This window comes from Felis catus, chromosome B2, assembly GCF_018350175.1.
Source record: "Felis catus isolate Fca126 chromosome B2, F.catus_Fca126_mat1.0, whole genome shotgun sequence".
NCBI lineage: Eukaryota > Metazoa > Chordata > Mammalia > Carnivora > Felidae > Felis > Felis catus.
In genome coordinates, this window is record NC_058372.1 from 31,979,333 (window position 1) to 31,998,411 (window position 19,079).

The 19,079-nt window shown below is 54.0% G+C and overlaps 1 protein-coding gene across 11 annotated transcripts in view; it reads right to left on the minus strand.

The window, feature by feature from the left end:
- The window catches only part of COL11A2 (collagen type XI alpha 2 chain), a 29,319-nt gene extending 10,450 nt beyond the window's left edge, over positions 1-18,869 (minus strand). The window contains exons 1-39 of one of the 11 annotated variants that reach the window (XM_045057375.1): positions 18,499-18,869; positions 18,086-18,234; positions 15,341-15,490; positions 14,994-15,204; positions 14,373-14,535; positions 12,744-12,935; positions 11,775-11,852; positions 11,364-11,615; positions 11,056-11,118; positions 10,204-10,383; positions 8,014-8,073; positions 7,870-7,911; positions 7,581-7,643; positions 7,126-7,200; positions 6,566-6,652; positions 6,278-6,334; positions 6,055-6,108; positions 5,913-5,966; positions 5,761-5,814; positions 5,539-5,592; positions 5,280-5,333; positions 5,153-5,197; positions 4,977-5,030; positions 4,492-4,536; positions 4,263-4,316; positions 4,029-4,073; positions 3,838-3,891; positions 3,555-3,599; positions 3,265-3,318; positions 3,095-3,139; positions 2,812-2,865; positions 2,388-2,495; positions 1,256-1,309; positions 906-959; positions 764-808; positions 625-678; positions 454-498; positions 269-322; positions 120-173 (exon numbers count right to left, since the gene is read on the minus strand). In XM_045057375.1, the coding sequence (XP_044913310.1) occupies positions 120-173; positions 269-322; positions 454-498; positions 625-678; positions 764-808; positions 906-959; positions 1,256-1,309; positions 2,388-2,495; positions 2,812-2,865; positions 3,095-3,139; positions 3,265-3,318; positions 3,555-3,599; positions 3,838-3,891; positions 4,029-4,073; positions 4,263-4,316; positions 4,492-4,536; positions 4,977-5,030; positions 5,153-5,197; positions 5,280-5,333; positions 5,539-5,592; positions 5,761-5,814; positions 5,913-5,966; positions 6,055-6,108; positions 6,278-6,334; positions 6,566-6,652; positions 7,126-7,200; positions 7,581-7,643; positions 7,870-7,911; positions 8,014-8,073; positions 10,204-10,383; positions 11,056-11,118; positions 11,364-11,615; positions 11,775-11,852; positions 12,744-12,935; positions 14,373-14,535; positions 14,994-15,204; positions 15,341-15,490; positions 18,086-18,167 (2,988 nt within the window). In that variant the 5' untranslated portion in view covers positions 18,168-18,234; positions 18,499-18,869. Of the gene's footprint in view, positions 1-119; positions 174-268; positions 323-453; positions 499-624; positions 679-763; positions 809-905; positions 960-1,255; positions 1,310-2,387; positions 2,496-2,811; positions 2,866-3,094; positions 3,140-3,264; positions 3,319-3,554; positions 3,600-3,837; positions 3,892-4,028; positions 4,074-4,262; positions 4,317-4,491; positions 4,537-4,976; positions 5,031-5,152; positions 5,198-5,279; positions 5,334-5,538; positions 5,593-5,760; positions 5,815-5,912; positions 5,967-6,054; positions 6,109-6,277; positions 6,335-6,565; positions 6,653-7,125; positions 7,201-7,580; positions 7,644-7,869; positions 7,912-8,013; positions 8,074-10,203; positions 10,384-11,055; positions 11,119-11,363; positions 11,616-11,774; positions 11,853-12,743; positions 12,936-14,372; positions 14,536-14,993; positions 15,205-15,340; positions 15,491-18,085; positions 18,403-18,498 lie in introns of those variants that run through there. The other 10 variants (XM_045057374.1, XM_045057376.1, XM_003985999.6 and 7 more) reach the window with 10 other exon arrangements.
- Positions 18,870-19,079: the final 210 nt, after the last annotated feature.

A 19,079-nucleotide genomic window follows, 5' to 3' on the forward strand; every position in this document is an offset into this window, starting at 1 on the left:
TTGGCCATGGGTCTGAGCAGCACCAGGTTGATCTCTACTCTGCCAGAAGAACCTCCCTGGTGGGCCTGCCAGACAGCTCTGGAAGTTGAAGGTCTCAGGAGGCCAGGGGCATCACTTACCACTTCTCCTCTCTGGCCTGGGTGTCCTGGAAGCCCGTCCTTCCCAGGGGGACCCTGGAAGGGGTTCAGATGTCAGGTGAACTCTGAGCTGGGAAGGAGGATGGAGAAGAAGGATTCACAGAACCAAGGCAGGTCAGAGGTCAGCTTACCGGCGGTCCTTTGGGGCCAGGAAATCCATTGGGGCCTTGAGGTCCAGGGAGACCCTAGAGACAGAGCTGGGTTGGATCAGGAGAATGGGCAGGGGATCCAGATTCCCCCCTGGGGTGAGAGGGCATGGGCTCCACTCAAGCTCCCTGGGGAGCATTAAGGATCCGGAGACTCAAACCACACTCACCCTTTCTCCAGGGGGCCCATGGGGGCCATCACCACCTGATGTTCCCTGTGGGGGGAAAGAGGGTCAGAGGGCAAGAGGAGCTGCTTTCTAGCTATTCCGGAAGTCAGAGGAGTCAACGGGGAGCTGGGCTAAGGGCCAGATGGTGGATGGAGCCCTGCCAAGACCACTAACCTTAGCTCCAGACTTCCCCGTGGCACCTCGGGGTCCCCGCTGACCCCGTGGACCCTAGAGAGAGGGGAGGGGAGTTGTCAGAAGAATCCCAAAGCACCTCTTTGGATCTTGAGCCACATGTCTGCCCCCCTGCACTCACCGTGGGGCCCCGCTCTCCCCGAGGCCCTGATTTCCCTGACAGGCCCTGGTAGGAAGGAAGCAGAGACACCACATCACCCAGGGCATGACTCCCCCAACAAAGCAGCTCTGCCCTCTACACCCTCTCCCTTCCCCCAGCTTACCCGGGCTCCCTTCTCTCCACTGGCGCCAGGAAAACCAGGAAATCCCAGGGAGCCCTGGTGAGGGTAGAGAAGGAGAAAATTGAAAAGTCATAAAAAGGGAGAATCTAGAAGAGTCAATAGGGGGTCAGAACTGGTGACAGAGGCAGCAGGAAGGGAGGACTATGCTCTGCCAATAACTAGGTGTCCTTGGGTAAACCCCTGCTGCTCTCTGGCCCTCTGTTCCCCCATCTGTGGAATGGGGGGTGGACTAAATTCACTCTAGGGTCCCCCACTGCTCTGTCAGTCTGTGCTTCCTGGAATCAGGGATCAGAGAAGGGAAGAGGAAGGTCACAAAAGGGGCATCATATCACCTTGGGACCCTGGCGTCCAGGGTAGCCAGGCAGACCAGGAACACCCAGCTTGCCCTGTGGAGAGATAGGGAGCAGTCAGGAGCAAGAGGAGCCACAGATACCACTCCATCCCTGCCCCCAAGAGACCCCAAGCCCCAGAGACAGGAGCCAGCCCCTACCCGGCAAGGCTCCCCAGCAAACCTCCAGCCCCTGACCCCTCATCTCCTGTTCCACAGGCTGCCTGGCTTTTGTAATCTCTCCTTCCTGAGAGTAGATTTTCCCCAACTCTGGTGGTGGGATCTCACCCCTTCTGTGTCTTTAAATCTGCAGTTCCATCAAGTTCCTCAGGACTGTGATCTAGCCCCTGCATACCCTTCAACCTCAGCTCCCTTTGCCCAGTGCACACTTCTACTCCATCAAGACCAGTCCCCCTGCAGGCCCGCACACACCACACTCAGGAATGCCTCTGCCCCCACCCATGCTCTGCATCACCCCTAATCCCCCTGACATGCACCCCTTCCTCCTGATGCTTCAGGGCCCACCTTGCCCGGACAACTGTGAAGCAGAGGCTGGGAGCAGAGATTCTACAGCCTGACTCCCTGGGTTCAAACCCAGGCTATGCCCCTCACTGGCTGTGTGACTAACAAGCATCTTAACCTCTTGGTGCCTCATTGAAAGCTCTCCGCAACACAGGGCTGTAGTGGAGCCTGCCCTGCAGGACTGATAGGACAAGCAGGTGGGGTGTTGGCACTCGGTGAGTGAGGTCTTGCTGGAGTTAGCTCTGCAGGTCTGGCTCACCTCCTCTTCGACTCTCCCTTCTTGGAATTTCTCCTGCTCTGAGTCCAGACACATTTTCACTCTGCCTTGCACCCATATACCTTATGCCAGCCTCATGCCTTGTCCTCACCTCTATGTCATGTAAATTCTCATGACAGGAACTTTTCCTTGACTTCTTATACATCCTCACCCCCACCCCTAACTGTCAGCGGCCAGGAGGAGCCTTCTACAGAGAGGTGAATAATTAATGGTCTTCAAATGACTAACTGACTCCAACTATTGGCACCCTAAAGTCGATCCTGATCCTAGTGCCCAGGCCTTCATCCCCTCCATGTCCCTAGAGCATGTAGGCACAGACTCCCTCATCCCCGATCACCTTCTCGCCCATGAGCCCAGGGGGACCAGGGTCTCCAGTGGGTCCAGTACGTCCCTTTGGTCCCTCAGGACCATCTTCTCCCCTGGAACCAGGAACTCCAACCTCTCCCTGGGTAAGAGGGTTGAAGAGGCAAGTGTCAGGGACTGGGGGTATGGGCTGGGCTCCAAGAGGAGAGGTAGGCCTCGGTGAGGCTGAGTAGGGTCCCAGAGCTACTGCAGGACAGGGAAAGGGAGAGTGCTGTGATCTTCGGGCTGGTGGGACTCAGCTGTAGGGTTGTCATTCTGCGGGGGGGCAGGCTTTAAGGGGAAAAGACCACTGGATGGGGACTCTGTGGTTTCAGGAAATAGGCTAGTGATTTGGGGCTCCAAAATGGAGGAGAATCAGGACTTAGGACTGGGGGGCCAGTGTGTGGGCTTCTACTCACCCTGTCACCTTTCACACCCATGTCCCCTTTGAACCCGGGAAAGCCATCCTCGCCCTGAGAAAAATGGGGGTGAGAACTCATCAGCGATGATGTGGAAGGTGGGGGGGAGGGTCAGGAGGTAAAATGGAGCATTTTAGAAAATATGGGTGAAAGGGTGGATTTCAGAGCTGGAAAGCAGCACAGGGCAGGCTGGAGGACAGGAAGCAGGGGAAGAGCTGGACCAAAGGGATGGTGCTGGGCAGAATGGAGGGAGGTGCTGGGAAGCTGGAGGCACGCTGTTCACCTTTTCACCCTTATGGCCCTTCAGACCACGAATTCCATCCACACCCTAGAATTAGAAGGGAGATAGAGACAGGGAGATCAGGGATGGAGGTTGGGAAGGAGTGAGCTCCTGAGATCCCAGCTGCCTCCCCCAACCATAGTGCTTTATTTCCCAGCCTGGTTGTCCATTACCTTGACACCTCGAGGTCCCGGATATCCTAGAGGACCCTGAGGTCCAGATGGACCCTGGAAGAAGAAAGAGAGATACCTGTAAAGGGTCTCAGGGTGTGACTTATGGAGGCCTTGGGGGGTGGAAGAAATGGAAGAGACAACATTGGAATCTGGATAGGGATACAAGCCATGGGACCAAGAATACTTCAGCCACACGTGAATGATAAGCCAAGGAAATTCCAAGGATTTTGAGGCCCCAGAGTCTGGGTAGGAACTCCTCCAGGGATGAAAGCAGGCATGGACCATCTCACCTGGTTTCCTTTGGTTCCAGGGGGACCTTCCTTCCCAGGGTGACCCTGCAGGTAAAGGAAGGAGAATGTGACACTGTTACCTTCCCTGCACCCCTTCCTTCACTTCTTTAGCCCAGCTTTCCCTTGTGACCCTAATGAAGCCTAGTGACCATGGGCAGGCACCACCAGTGACCTCCTGGTGTAAGGAACACACTATGTAGATAGTCACCAAAGGCACTTGGAGGTCATTCACTGGGGTGGAGGGTCATGTGGAATTTGGATTAAGAGGTAGGGACCCACTCACCGGAGGTCCATCTGAGCCAGGCATGCCAGGGAGCCCTGGTTTCCCTCGAGGACCCTGCAGGAAGACAAGGAGGCTCAGGGTCACCAGTGGGATCAGGTCACACCATGGCTGAAGCCCCAGCCACACATTTAAGGCTCTCCCTACACCTCCCCCGGTGTATCTCCTGTCCCCCAAATCACTTAGTCACTTACCTTCTCTCCATGAGGGCCAATGGCACCCTGGGGCCCAGGGAGACCCTATACAGAGAGAGAGAGGAGTCACAGGAGCCCCACAGGGGTGGACTACTCTCTCCTATAGCCAGCATCCCCATTCAGAGCATGAGTGGTGAAGGCTTGAGACCTTTAATTTCCATCCAGGGTCTGAACCACTGTGGAAGCCCAGGGGAAGTTGCTAAAGATGGGGAGGGGTTGGACACGACAACTCACCTGGGTTCCAGGAGTGCCCTGTTGTCCAGGAGGTCCTGGCTCTCCCTGGGGTCCCTAGAAACAAGCAACCAGGCAAGGGTCAAAAGAAGATGGTGACAACAAACTTAGGGCCAAGAGCTGAGTCGCAGCAGGGGCAGCAAGAGGGCAAGAACCAGAACCAAGCAGGGAGTCAAAATGGAAACAGGACCTTGGCTCAGGGCCAGGGGGTGTCTCTGTGCCCATTACTCACCAAGCTCCCTTTGGGACCATGGGGACCATCCATGCCTCGGACTCCCTGAAACATGAGAGGGGCGTGAGCAGGCTGGAATATGGGGCCAGGGCCCTGGAAGGATCTGTGGTTTCTGAGAGGCCCGGTCATTCCAGAGGGTGGGACGGGGCAGCCTGACATCGGTCAGACCTCCAATTCATCCCAAACCTAAGCAAACATAGCCAGCCCAGATCCACAGGGCGTAGGTCTATGGGTCTGTGGGTTTGTGGGGTTTTGTTTTTCTTCAGAATTTTTTTTAAGCTACCCTCAGAGCCTTTAGTACAGTGCACCATATGGCCCTGTAAGAGCACCTGGGAGCAAAGGCTGGAGCAGAGCTGGGGGCTGGGGGGGGGGGGGGGAAGGGAGAGGGAACCAGAAGTGTGGGAGGAAGAGGCAGCTAGAAAGGTTGGAGAGTTGGAAAGGTCAGGGGGTGAGGTCAGGGTCAGAAGTCAGGGATAGTCACATACCGGGGGTCCAGGAATACCAGGTGGGCCTTTGGGGCCAAGGAGACCTCGAGGTCCCTGCAATCAGGTGAGGGGAAGATATGGCATGTGTGGGCGAGAGGTAATGTGTCTCCTTCATGGCCATGCCGCTCCCCTGACATCCCCAGAGAACCCCCTCACCCAAACCCCTAGACACTCACTGATTCTCCAGGCAGTCCCCGAGGCCCAATCTCCCCATCGTCTCCCTGGAGGAGGAAGACACGATGAAGCAGCCTCACCTCCCCCACTTCTCCCATACTGAGCCCCTGCCCTAGCCACAATACTTACCCGCTCTCCATCCTCACCAGGGGGGCCAGGAAGGCCCTGGGCACCAGTATCACCCTGGAAAATGGGGGAAGAGATAAGAGGGGCCTCAGAACCCCCAATTCAGGCAGATACTGACCCTCTTTAATTAACCAATCAGTTTCACCCATTGAGTTCCTCCTGGGACCCTCAGCCTCCTCCTCTTGCCTTGAGATCCCTACCTCCCCACCCCTCCATGGAAGGTCTACCCCTCGTCACAATGCACTACCCCCAATATACTCACCCTATGTCCCTTCTCCCCAGGTAGCCCTGGGAGTCCATCAAAACCTCGGTCACCCTAGGGGAAGAGGGCAGCCCAAGTGAGGTCCCAGCCCTTTACCCACCCTATCCATCCCTACTTTGTCCTGAGTGTCACTTCATGGGGAAACCTGGGGAATTCAGTAATCCCCAGAGCTTAGATAGTGCTAGAAGCCACAGACATCAGAGAGGGACCCATACTTGTTACCTTCACTCCTGGTTCTCCAGGCATCCCTCGAGCTCCATCAGCACCTGCTCGGCCCTGGGGTGCAAAGGAAGTGTCAGAGCAAACAGAGGCACATTCCTTCACACTTTGTGTGTGCCCTCTCTCCCACCCACACCCACCACATCCCCACTCACCCTTCGCCCAGCCTTGCCAGGAGGGCCTGTGAGGCCTTGAGGTCCTCTGGGGCCCTGGTGAGGGAGAGTCAGGGGCAGGGTTAAAGGGCATAGACAGAAAGGGAGGCCCTGGATAGGGGATCAAATGGGTGGGGCTTGTCACCTGAGGTCCTAGGTCTCCAGACTCTCCTTTCAGGCCAGGGCTCCCAGGCTGTCCCTGTGACAGAGAAGAGAGGTGGCTATGTTAAATGATACACCCAACAGTGACTTCAAAGCCCTCCCCAAAATAAGCAAAATAACTTTCAACACGGTCCCTTTCTAGAACTATCCCTACTCCCCCCACACACACACAAAGAACTCCGTACCCCAATACCACACTCACTCACCAAGGGTCCAGGGCGGCCTGTGTATCCCATGGGGCCAGGGGGTCCTCGGAGCGCCAGCTAGGGAAGCAGGGGACACAGCAGAGCTGAGGAAGAGGTAGCTGGAAACTCCCAACCCCAGTACACCTTCCACCTTCCAAATTTGCACTTCCACTCCTTGTATTCCCCCAAACCTTACTCTCAGCCTCAAACCAACCCAGACCTTACCCTCCTCCACAGTTACTCCAACCTACCCTTCCAATCCCTCCTAAAGTCTTCATTTGCCCTCCATGCCCCTCCAGCCTTATTTACCCGTGCTTGCTGCAGAATCGCCTGGGCCTGAGCCTCCTGGGCTGCTACCACAGGGCCTTTGTCACCCCCACCACTGCCAAACCGGAACTGAGGGGCAGAGAGAGAGGAAGGTGTAGGTTCTCTTCCAGGAAACCCATGTGACTCTCCCAACCAGAGGCTTCATCCAGAATTTCTGCACCATCTCCCAGGTTCGGGGACAGCCCCACCCCATGCCTTCCTCCACTGTCTCCCACAGAAGTTTTCCGGATAATCACATAGAGATTTTCAGAAACTACTCGCATCTTCCTCCCCTACTCTCTGGCTTCTTCCTCTGGGAAAATTCTTCTAGAGTTTTTAGAAGTTCTAGACTTCCTGAAATATAGGATTTTCTGCCCAGTTCTAGATGATCCATGTTTGGTTCCAGGTCATCTAATGAGACCTAGTCCATCCACCTCAAAGATCAATCTCTTTGAGTTGATGGTCTTTAGAGAATCCTCCTTTGCTCTCCTGGTCTTCTGGTTCTTGGTGACAGAACATGATTTCCCTACCTTCCCCATTCCAAAGCCCAGAAGACAACTCACTGGGAGCATGAGCGATGTGCCAGGAGGTCCAGGGGCCCCATCTGATCCAGGGAGCCCTGCTCGGCCAGGGGGGCCCTGGAGTGGGGAGAAAATGAGGATAGGTGATAGTTGAGGAATGTTAGGGTCCTGGCATCATTGTGAATCCGTCTACAGGATAAATGTAGACTTTTCTAGATCTTTCCTGAACCCTCCTACTCCCACAGAGAAAAATGAGAGTGAGACACCAGATTACTCCCCTCCCCATCCAGAGCTGTCCTCCTTTCTGGGTGTTGGAGAGCACACCAGCCCTTTGTTCATTAATCAATCCGCTAATGAGGAGTTGTTGAGCATGGTGCCCCCATTGGGTTCTAGAGGCTCCTCTGCAGCCCTTCCCTCATAACACACACACACACACACACACACACACACACACACACAGACACACGTGTGCATGCGCACACACGCTGCTCCCTTACCCTCTCGCCAGGGTCTCCAACTGGGCCTGGGTTGCCCTGGATGCCAGGGGGACCAATCAACCCCTGAGGAACAAATGAGGAGTGGGTCAGGTGTGGGCATTCACATAGAAGAGGGGTATGTGGCTGAAGAGTGGTCTCTATAAAAGAGATTTGAGGATCTGGGAAGCTTTGGAAGGATTCTCCAGAGTTCCAAGAAGGAAGCCTGGTCATATGTGGGGAAGGCAAAGATGATTGTGTAAGTAGGGTCTCTGAGAAAAGAATGGAGGCTAAAGGTCACAGCTAGACTCACCGCAGGGCCTTCTGGGCCAGGAGGCCCCTCCACCAGCATACCCTGTAGAGCCAAAGGTTGAAAGTCAGAGGCTACAGGGCTAGCAACCCACCTCTTTTTCTTCTTCCCCCTGCCTTCAGCTCAGTGATCAACAGACCAACTTACAGGTTCCAGCACCGCAGGTTCCCCCTTCTCTCCCTTCAGCCCCCGGGGTCCACGGGCAGCCTGAAGAAGACACACATGTAACCCCCAGTGGGACCGGTGAGCAGCCAGGACACCAATACTACCCCCATCCTAACTCCTACTTTCTTTCATTCCCAGATCCTCTGGACACCTCCCTAACCCTACCCCCAAAATCTCCCAGCCCTCTCCTAAGACTCCCTCTTCCCAGACCTCCCAAGCCTTCCAAGGAGACCTCAGGGCCCTCCACCTCCCAATTCCCAGCCCCACCTTAGCAAATACACTTCCTCATCTCCCTTAGGACCTCTTTCAGGAAGGTTTTCACCCCAACCCTTTCTGGGATTCCAAACTCCCCAACCTCCCCCAAACTCTCTCTGACCCCAGGAATACTTAGAACTTTAAGAAAACATCAACATCCTTACCCTTACCCCAATCCACCAAATAAGAATCTCTCTAAGATTGTGGATTGATTTTATCGGGGTTTGGAGGGAGGGCATGGATCCATATGAGAATCAGATATAATCCATGAAGTCTTTTCCAGAAAAGAAAAGGTGTACGCCTTTGTGCACAGAATTTTTCTTAGAATTTTAAGGGGTTCACGAAGTTCAAAACTCTCCAGGGATTAAACATCCATACTCTAAATAGATTTGGAGATCAGACCCCCCTGATATGCCAAACTCAGACCTCATAACTGTTTTTTTTGGAAAAATACAGCTCTTGGACTGTTGCTCAAGCCCCAGAGCAGACTCCCCCGGCCCCGTTCTTCTCCCAGCAGGGACACTACACCCTTCCTCTGGCCCTCATATATACTCCAAGCCCACCAGTTCTTGCTTTTCTACACTTCTCAGATGTCCACTCCCAACACTAAGGCCAAAACCAAGATAAGGATGGGAAGAATGGAAATCATTCCCCAACACCCCCAACTCTCCCAGCAAAGATCTTCAGAATGTACCCCTCCACCTCCATCCTGCCAAACAGCAATGACCAACTTCTGAACTTTCCCATATCCCAGATCAACCCCAAATTTCCAAAAAGCAGCAAAAGGGAAAGACAGCAGAGGGTTCAGAGTGGCAATATTAGAGAAGGGAAGTGTGGGATGAGGCAGCAGTGTAGAGGAGGCAGCTCTAATTGCAAGGCAAGCAAAAGATGAATGGAGTAGACAGGAAATATCCCAACTGAGAGGGAGTGGTCGAAGACCTGGGAAACAATTAAGGGAGACATTTCAAAGGGACAAACACTTGGAAACAAGAATGATGCCAGGGCCAAGAAAAATTAAACATAGCCAAGATGGCTAGAAAATGAACTCAACAAACAGGAAGTGGTTGGACAGACAGGAAACAGCTAAGAAAAGAGGATCCAGGAAGTGGACCTTCAACAACAACATGGCTACCATGACCAAGAGAAAGAAGAAGTTCACAAAACAGATAAAAAGTGACTCCTGGAAAGGGGATTATGACAATGAAATGTGATTCTTCCAGAAAATACAAACATTGAGGCTAGAACACACAGGAGGTAGCCACGACAAATAACTAGGCCCACAATGGAAACTTTTTGGATTTGGATGACCTGAGACACACAGGAAGTGGCTTATTAGCAAAGGAAAGCTAATGAAGACAGCATGAAAAACTAGAAGCAAAATATAAATAAGTCCCTTTCAGTACAAATTTTCACAGTCACCAAGATGGATGCCATGGCCAGAGAAGACAGGAAAGGGCAGACAGGAAGTGGCTGTAGGTTAGAAAATATGACACAGGAAGTTAGGTCATTTGGCAGCAACATGGATAAGAAATTGTTTTTACCAAGAAGAGATGATGGAGACAGACTGAAAACGGACACAAAGTAGGGGCTTAGTGACCAAAAGCTTTCTGAAATACAGCTTTATTAAGACAGAAAGTGGCCAAGAAAGACAGGAGGTGGCCATACGATTAAAAAAGAAAGAAAATACCAATTTCCCTGGGAAGAGGAATCCATGAGGAGTCACAAGGCAAGGTATTTGGCAAGAGAAAGCAGAAAGTAATCCTTTCAAGAAACATATACAACTTATATGAACAGAAAATGGCAAATCATCAATGGGAAGTAGCTTGCAGCCAACAGACAAGAATCAAAAACAACAGGAAGCGATTCTTAGAGCTACCACTGGAGGTCAAGAATGGAAGAGGAGCTCCTTTCACTTACGGCTCCCGAGTGGGCTGTCTCCGCAGACAGGGCAGGGCCAAGCTCCGTCTCCTCACGATAATCGTCCCCATAGCCATATGTGTAATCGTAGGGCCCTGCTGGGGGGTCTGTGCCACCCTCCCCATAGTCCTCTGTCAGGAACCTGTCGGCTGTGGAGGGGACCTGGAGATCTGTCTGCTCCTTCCCGGGGATGGGGAGGGAGAGGGGTAGATGGGGGCATTAGGGCTGAGAGGAGGTTTTCCCTGGACCCGAGGGTGTGGCAACTTCTAGCCTTAAAGGATTCTGAGGGTAACTGGGACTGGAGTTTTTCCCCCAAGAAGAGCAAGGGAAGTGGTTGCATAGAAAGGGGATGGCCATCAAAGACCCAAAATGAGGAGGGATGCCCCAAAAATGGGCCTGGTGGGAAGAAATGATAAATTACAAGAAGAAAGAAGGATGGCCGGAGGGCTGGACACAGAGTAAACAGTCCATAGAGACAATGGTAGACAAAGGATTCCAGAGAACAAAGAAATGGATGGAAAAACAGAGAAGAGAAAATGTGACAGCACTGGACAGAAAGTGACTCCTGGGAAGAGAAATACAATACAGAAAATAAAACTTTTTGACATCAACATGGAGAGGTTACTCCAGAATCAAAGAATGGAAGGAGACATGGACACTGAAGAAAAATGGCTATACTTAGAAAGACAAGCAGACCAATAGGTCTGGAGTGACTGGAAGGCCACAAATGGACGTGACAAAGAACCCTCCGGCCAGAGGAATGGCTGATTCACCAAGATGACATGGGGCAAGGGGGGTGGGTCACAGATGCCCACTGCCCCCAGCGGGGGTTAGGGTTGGGGATGAAGTTACCTCCTCATGGGGTGGCAAAGGGCTTGGTTCCAGGGTTCCTTCCTCTCCACCTGGGGTGGGATCCTAACCCCAAGGGGAAGGGGAAGAGTAGCATGGGGTGGGAAAGGAAAGAGAAAGGTTAGTGGGAAAGGAGGCAAAGCAGCACCTTGTCCCCCCACCCCCTCACCCCGTGGGCAATGTCTGTCTGTGCTGGGGGGTGGGGGTTATCTCAGATCTTGCAGCCCCTTCGGAGGGGGGACAGTTTGGGGAGAGTGAATCTCCGAGGTCATAGAGGTTTGGGGGCACAGATCTGGATGCCCCAGCTCTACCTGCCGGTAACCGCTTCCTCTGGTCCTGGGGGGGGCCCGGGCAGTGGGGGGAGCTGCCCGCCGAGCTGGGCGTCGGAAGGGGGGAGGCTGGCCCCGTGCTTGGCCAGAACCTCCAATTCGAGAGGGCCTCCGGCCTGGTGAGGGGGGCGCCTGCCGGGCTGCTGACCTCTTGGCAGGTGGGGTAGGCTTTCTGGGAGGGGTCCGACGCCCCCTGGGGGAAGGGAGCGCCCTGCGGTTGGGGCTCGGTGGCCTCTGCAGCAGAGAGACATGGGAGGGGGCAGTGAGGAAACTCCTATAATCTAAATATATAATGTCTCTTCCCATACGTTAAGAGGGGAGGAAGGTGTCATAGGAGATGTTTGCAAGGGGTGGCAGGAGGAAGGGGAGAACTATGGGGTCCCTCAAGTTTACCTGATAATCAGGGGTCGTCCCTGTAGTCATCTCATCGTAATAGGGGGTCTCGTAGTCATAGAAGAAAGACTCAGTGGGCTGGGGTTCGGGAAGGGGCAGTGGAAATAGTAGGAAGAGGTAGAGGTGCAAGAGTGAGGAGAGGGAAATGAGATAGTGTGGGAGTTTGGAAAAAGGGTAGGAGTTGAGGATGAAAGGAGAGGTCAGGGGGTCAGGAGAAGATGGGGAGAGGTGGGAAGGGGGGGTGGATCCCACATGTGGGACAGAAGCAGAGACATGATTAAGAGATTGACCATCTAAACTTCAGACCACTGACCCCAGATCATATCTCACCCCTAACCATCTGGACCCTACCCAATCCAGAATTCCTTTCCCTCCCCTCCCCCACAGCCCCTTACTCTGCATCTCCCTGTGCAGGGGGCCAGAGACTGGGCTCCTACACAGAATTCCATAGACCCAGCCCTCCTCTGGGATTTTCTCTATCTCCTGCTCCTTCCCATTTCTCTTCCTAGGTCTTACCATAACAGCTTCATTCTCACTCGTTCTGTCTCTCCCCTTCCATGCTCTCCCATCTGCCATCCTCTGTCCCCAGATCTTCCCCCACACACACATACACACTGTCCACCAATCTCTTAATTCAAGGAAGGGATGGGAAACCCAAGGACACAGTCCCAGAAAGACTGGCAGAGGAAAGGAGACATGAGCAGGGGACACAGCTCCCAGCCATGAATTCTTCATAATGACACTTTTTATTTTTAATTGAAAATAAAAAGGTTGATGAATGAGGACTGGGAGGAGGGAGTGATGAGAATAGGGAGGTATGGTTAGGGAGCAGCCCTAGTGGAGGGGAGGATGGGAGCCCAAAATAGTATGGGGAGCTCTGGAACATTGGGGGAATTGCCCTGGGGAAGTGTATGGGTATCTTCCCTCCCTGGGGTATGCTGTGGTTTGGGGTTCACCCAGTTCTCTCACCTGTCGCTGGGGTTCCTGATTTTGTGGCCTATGAAGTCTTGGTGGCTGCTGCTTTGGAGATCTCTGGGCCCTGTGAGAGTGTTGTTTCTGAGGTCTCTCCCTCCAAGCTCCCTCACACTCCAGCTCCTTCTGTTCACAGGATTCGTAGGCAGCTTGCACCCCTGGGACAATGACAAGCTCCTGGATGTCACCCTGCAAAGACACAAGGAAGAAACACCAATGGAGGGAGGCAGAGAGGGCCTCAGAGAGAAACAGAAGGTAGAGTTTGGGACACAAGGTAAGAGCCAATCCTATGTAAAACAACATAATGGGAGAAGATCATTGTCAGCCTTTTCAGTTTTCAAAAGACCTTCTCATCCATAATCCCATTGGACCTTCCCAACAACTGGGAAAGTCAGTAGGATAAGGATATTTATGCCTATTGTCTGATATATTCCATTCAGAAAAGCTCAAAGGGACAATGACTGCCCCCAAGGTCACTTTCAATGGCAGACTCAAGACTAGAATTCAAACATTCCAACTCTAAGTCCAACACTGTTTGCCTACCTCCTGCCCCTATGGTAATGCATCAACTTTTTCACAAAGGCCCTGGAAACAATGGCCCAACCTTAGTTGCTTTGACCTGCCAATGGCAGTGATGATGATAATTCTCAGAACCTCTAGAAATGGGGGAGAGGGAAGCCATTTTTGAATTCCAATGGCATTTACTTGTGCCCACACATGGTACTTAGCACAAGGCTGCCTTATATTGTAGTTTGGGGTTATTGTCTCATCTTCAAAGAGGAGCCAGGAGCTGCTAAGAATAATAGAGACCTTATATTACTCTTCTGTATTCCCCCTGAAACTGGGACAGCAGGTATTCAGAGAATATTGATTGGCTAGGTGAGAGGATGGATGGATGGATGGATGGATGGATGGATGGATGGATGGGGGCTCAAATGCACCACTGGCTGGAGGGTTGGTGGATAGTGAATGAGCAAATGAATGAATGAAAGAATTGGTGGGTAGATAAATGGAGGTGAGCAATAGAGAAAACAGAATGGTAGGTAGGTAGGTGGATGGAAGGGAACATGTGAATGAATGAATGGTTGGATGGAGAGTGGTTGGGTGAGGATATAGGTAGGTGAATAAGTGGATGAATGAATACATGCATCCTCATATGCATGGGTAGATGGGCTGGGTGGGTGGATGAATGAGGGAACTAATGGATGGGTTCAAGATGGATAGATTGATGGATGAGTGAAGAAGAAAGTGGCAGGGCAGAGGAAGATGGGCAAGCGTGTGGATACAAACCTGAATGCTTGATTAGTGTGTGAGCACATAAATGAATGGGTGGGAAATACATGAGTAAATGAATGGGTGGGTGCAGATAGAGATATTAAAGAGATGAATGGATAGGCGGACTGATGAAGACTGATGGAGACATCTGTCCTGCCATACACATGGGCACCTATTTCTCCTACATAGAAAATCAGCCCTGAGGATAGGATATGGAAATACAAACTCATAAGAGATCAAATGAAGGGTCAGGGCATAAGAAGATGGAGTACTGGTCCCAGAAGGGGAACACACACAAGATATGAGACCAGAAATACCTCTGTTCTCTATTCTCTGTTCTCTGTTTGTTACCTCAAACACTTCTTCATCCAGGATACGGGCACCAAAGATAATCACTCCATGGGTGTCCAACAGCGGACGAGCACTTCGGGGGAGAGGCCGGGTGACTCGCTTCTTGCAGTCAACTATGAGGGTGACAGACTGGCCCTTCACAGCCACTGCCACACGGTGCCACCTGGTCATGGAGGGAGCGGTTCAAGTGACTGACGGACGGGGGGCGGGGAGTCAACAGGGCTGGGGAGCCATTGATGGAAAGGTTGGAGCCAATGACAGTAATCGTAGTAGCATCATAACAGCTACCATTTGTTGAGTGTTTACAATGCACCAGGCACTACTTTTCTCATTTGATTCTCACGATTCTCATCCCTATTTTACAGCCCATAGAAACTGAGACTTAAAACAGTTAAGTAACTTGCCTAAGGCACAGGCAAGGATTTAAACTCTAAAGCCCAAAATCTGGGCTTGAAGTAGCTGAAGCCCAAAACCTGGGCTTGAAGTGTCGCTAGGTTGGTGACATGTGGCCAAAAACGTTGGCAGGTTTCCTAGTTTAGGGAGTAGGGGTTCTGGGGCAGTGGCCAGAGGGGAGCTCCTGAAGGTGTAGTCCAGGCAGACCAGAGGAGCAAACTGACTTACTTGCCATCTGCTAGGCTGAGGCCTCGGAAGACTGGCTGAGCGGGGGGTCGAGGCCTTCCAGTCTGGTCCTCATACAGGAAGCGGAAGGGTCGGCCAAGCTCCAGGCCCAGCTGTCGGACACCCTGGGCACTATAGAGAGTCAGGAGGGGAGCCTGGAGGCCAGGGCGGGTCCGGACAGCAGTCAGCAATGAGAAATCTTTGGGAAAACCTCCTGGTACCCGGGAGAGACATAACCAGGTGGAATGAGAGGCACAAAGAGCCAGAAAACCCTTCCCTTCTGGTGTCTGATTCCAGACCCCACCCCATGACCTACCCCAGCTCTCACTAGTTCACCATGTCACCCATACCTGGGAAGAGCTGGCGGGTGGGTGCACTGAGCTGGGCAGGTCGGGACACTCGGTAGGCCACATCAGCTGGACAGATGCCTCTCGCCCTCCGGACACCATCAGGAAGGGAGGGGAACCTCAGGGCCCGGAGCACATCCACAGAGGGTGCACCTAGTCCATAAGGATCAGGAGAAGGGACACACCCTCAGGACGGCCAAGATATGGGGGTATTTGGGATCTAGAACTCAGCTTCCTGGGGCTCAAACTCCCTGAAAAGAAAGGTCACCTCTTCCTTACTTGTCTCTGAATGCCCCTTAAATGGACGGGAAATCAGAATCACCTGGGAAAGGGCAGCACTGGCCCTGTATTTAGCTCCATGTGACCCCTGCCCCTCTCCCTCTCGGTGTGTCTCACTCAGTCTCCTCTGATCTTTGTCTTTCAGCCTATGAATCTCTCTCTACTCTCCACCATCTCCGCTTCTCTCTCTCTGTCTTACTCTCCCTGTCTCCACATCTGTTGATCTTTGTGTCTCCCTGTCTTTCTCCCTCTCTCACTCCCTTTCTGTATCTCTTGGTCCCTGGGTCTCTGGCCTGTTTCCCATATCTCCAGCACAAACAACATCTGGGCAATCGATCATCCTGGGCACAGGAGGTGCAGGGGGGCCACCAGGCAGGGAGCAGAGAGGCAGATCTAAGGGAACGGGGCTTCGGGCTGCTTCAGTTCCGTGTTTGGGGAGGTGGGGAGGACCACGCTGAGGAAGGAGAGAGCAGAAAGAGCCACCCCAGGAGTCTATACCCCTGGCTGGGAGATGGGCTGGGGGGGGGGGGGGGGGCGGGGGTGGGAGCTGAAGCTGCCACGAGGAGCCGGAGCAGGTCCAGGGCCCTGAGCCACACATCTGTGGATCCCATCAGAGTCCTTGCCCAAAACCCGGGCAAGCTCCCCACACCTGGAACTTCAACCCTGCCCCACCACCCCCACCTCTTGGATCCAAAGATTCAAGACCCAGGCCATCACCCCTATCCACCTTGAATTCAGCTTCCCAAGGCTCACACTCCCGGGAAAACAAAGGTCACCTCTCCCTCGCACTCCTCACGCCATCAGCTCCAGATTGGAAAAATTCCAAAAAAAAGTCCAGCAAAATTTTCACAGAAGCATGGGGCAGGGCAGGGGCCAGAGTGATCAGGAGAGGAGAGCTGGGTGGGGTGGGTGAGGTGGGGCGGACAGGCAGAGAAAAGGCCCTTTGAGTCCAGGCGCGGGGAAACCACGGCCGTGCCCTCCCCTTCACCAACATCCTCCCCCCCTCCCGCCCTAGCCTGGCCCCTGAGTGTGGCAGCTCCGCAAACACCAACACACAAGGGCCGCTTTGAGAAAGGAAGGGTGAGTGAGACAGAGAGACAGAGACTCACAGAGACCCCAGGCCAAGGAGACCTCAGAGGCCCCCGCCTTTCACCAAACCCCACAGGAGTACAGTTCCATCCTATAGACGGTCTACCCACAGGTCTGCCCACCCATCTGCCCACCTCAGGCCGCATACGTGCCCCACTGACTCCAGCCTCAGTCTGCCCCACACGCTCCCCACTAGTAGCCCCATCACCCCCACCATTCTACCTTTGGCCCCCAAGTGCCCCATTTTTTACTCTAATGAAGTCCACACTAGCCTATCTACCTACAGAGTCCCATCTCTAGCCCCGCAGCCCCAAAACAAGAGACAGTCATCTCAGCCATCCCCTGCCTCCATGCTAGAGGGTTCCTTTCCTCCTTAAGAAAGATTCCAAGAGTCCAGAAACATCACACACTTCAATTTCCAGTCCCTCAGCCTCATCCTCCTCACATCTTGAAAGTTTTTCCTTCTGTAATCTAATCTAAATCCTTTATGCTGCTATTCTGACCATTTTCTCTCCACATCGGAGAAGAAATGAATGGTGGAGTTACATGCAAATTATCCTCTAGTGTTTCTATGAGTGGGAGGCTGGCTGCTGCCTGCTTAGGACCCAGGTGCTCCCAGCCCCCTCCTGTCTGACATCAAATCCCTTTCCTAGGTGCCAGGACTTCTGGATCCTGGGAAAAAGAAGGAAAAGATTGGGGTTGTGGACACCAGGGTCCCAGGGGAGCCCCGCTGGCCAGAGGGGGAGGGGTGGGGCAGGAATGCAAAGAGTTGGCTCTCGCCTCAGACACCTGATCCCAGCCTGTCCAGCGGCCGTCCTGTTGGCAGCCAGCCCCAGTGCTCCCCAGAGCCAGCCGCGTGGCAGCATCGAGGGCACAGGGAGGGGGAAGGGGATCCTGTCGGGGAAGCCAGTGGGACAAACAGTCCAGGCATCCCTTCTTTCTCTACTCACTAGGCTCTGCTCTGACCCACAGATGCTCGCCCCTCACCCCAGACATATAGATAGAAAGCCCGGAAGACATACACACCGTCCTCACCCATCAACACTGGCATCTACCTGGCCACCCCAGCATTGGCTGGACTGCACCAGCTTTGGCCAGCTTTGGCTCTCCCAGAGTACCTCAGCATCCAGTCCCCTCTTTAGGTGAGCCTCCACCTTTCAGCTTTACCTGCCCTCTCCCAGTTACTCCAAGGAGGCAAAGAGATCCCTATCTTTGTTCCAAGGGAACCGAGTGACCTGCCCTCGAGTCTGGACCCTTAGCCCCCTAAATCCTCTTTTTGAACTTGGAAGCTCTGCCTCGGGCATCAGCTATCTCCTACCCAGGGGGGGTACTCAGAGCTGCAGCCTGACTCCAAGAACCCAGGCGTCGGACTCCTCTTACCTGCCCAGGCAGGGACGGCGCTCAGCCCCAGCACCAGCGGTACCAGCAGGAGGAGGCGATGACAGCGGCTGCACCGCTCCATGGCTGGCGACCCGAACGCCCGGTCCCAAGGACCTACGGGCGGCCGGAGGCGCTGAACGCCCCCAAGGCTGACAGGAGAAAGCGAGCAGGCTTTGAGCCTCGGACGCCCGGGTCCTGCGGAGGTCAGAGGCTGTCGGGTAGCAACAGCTCTCAGCGGCCCAGCTCCATGCAACGAGGCGCCGTCGGGGCTCTGGCGCTGCTCCTTCCTCAGTGGCCGCCGCTCCTGTGTGTCCCCGGCCACCCCGGCGGCCCACAGCCCCCACCCCGCCCCCGCCCCCGGCCCAGCCCCCGCCTCCAACCGCCCGCCCACAGCCACCGAGGGGAAACCCCACCTTCGATCTCCACCTGGTTGGGGGGGGGGGGGCGGTGGGAGACAGCAGCCCTCGTTCGCTGACCCTTGCTCCTTGCAGAGGCTGAATGGCCTATACCCCCGATTCCTTTTCGGGAACCCCAATATCTATTCCTCTGCCCCTTCCTTTTCTAGGACTCAGACGTCCAGTCAAAGCCCCCACCTCAATTCCCTCCCCGTTAAGGGCCCAGAGCCCCTTTTCAGCAGTCCTGGGCGGGATTTAGGGCACTGTGGGAGGAGAGAGGCGGGCCTGGGGGTCTCTACCTCCCCCCAACAGGTCTCCATAATTACTTCCCCTCGCCCCGCCCAGTGTAATTACAGAGCCGGCCTGGGGTGGGGGTATTTATAGACAAGGCTATAGATAGCGACTGGAGACCTGCAACCCGACGGCTGCGGGGGGGGGGGGGGGGGGGGGGGGGGGCAGGTGGTTAGAGGGGAGGCAGAGGGACTTAGTTTGGGGGCGGAGAGAGCCAGAGACTGTACAGCCCGACACGGGATAATCAGGTCCAAGGAGATGAAAATGGGGGGACGAGGTCAGGGAGTCCGGGAGCCCAGGTGGCAAGG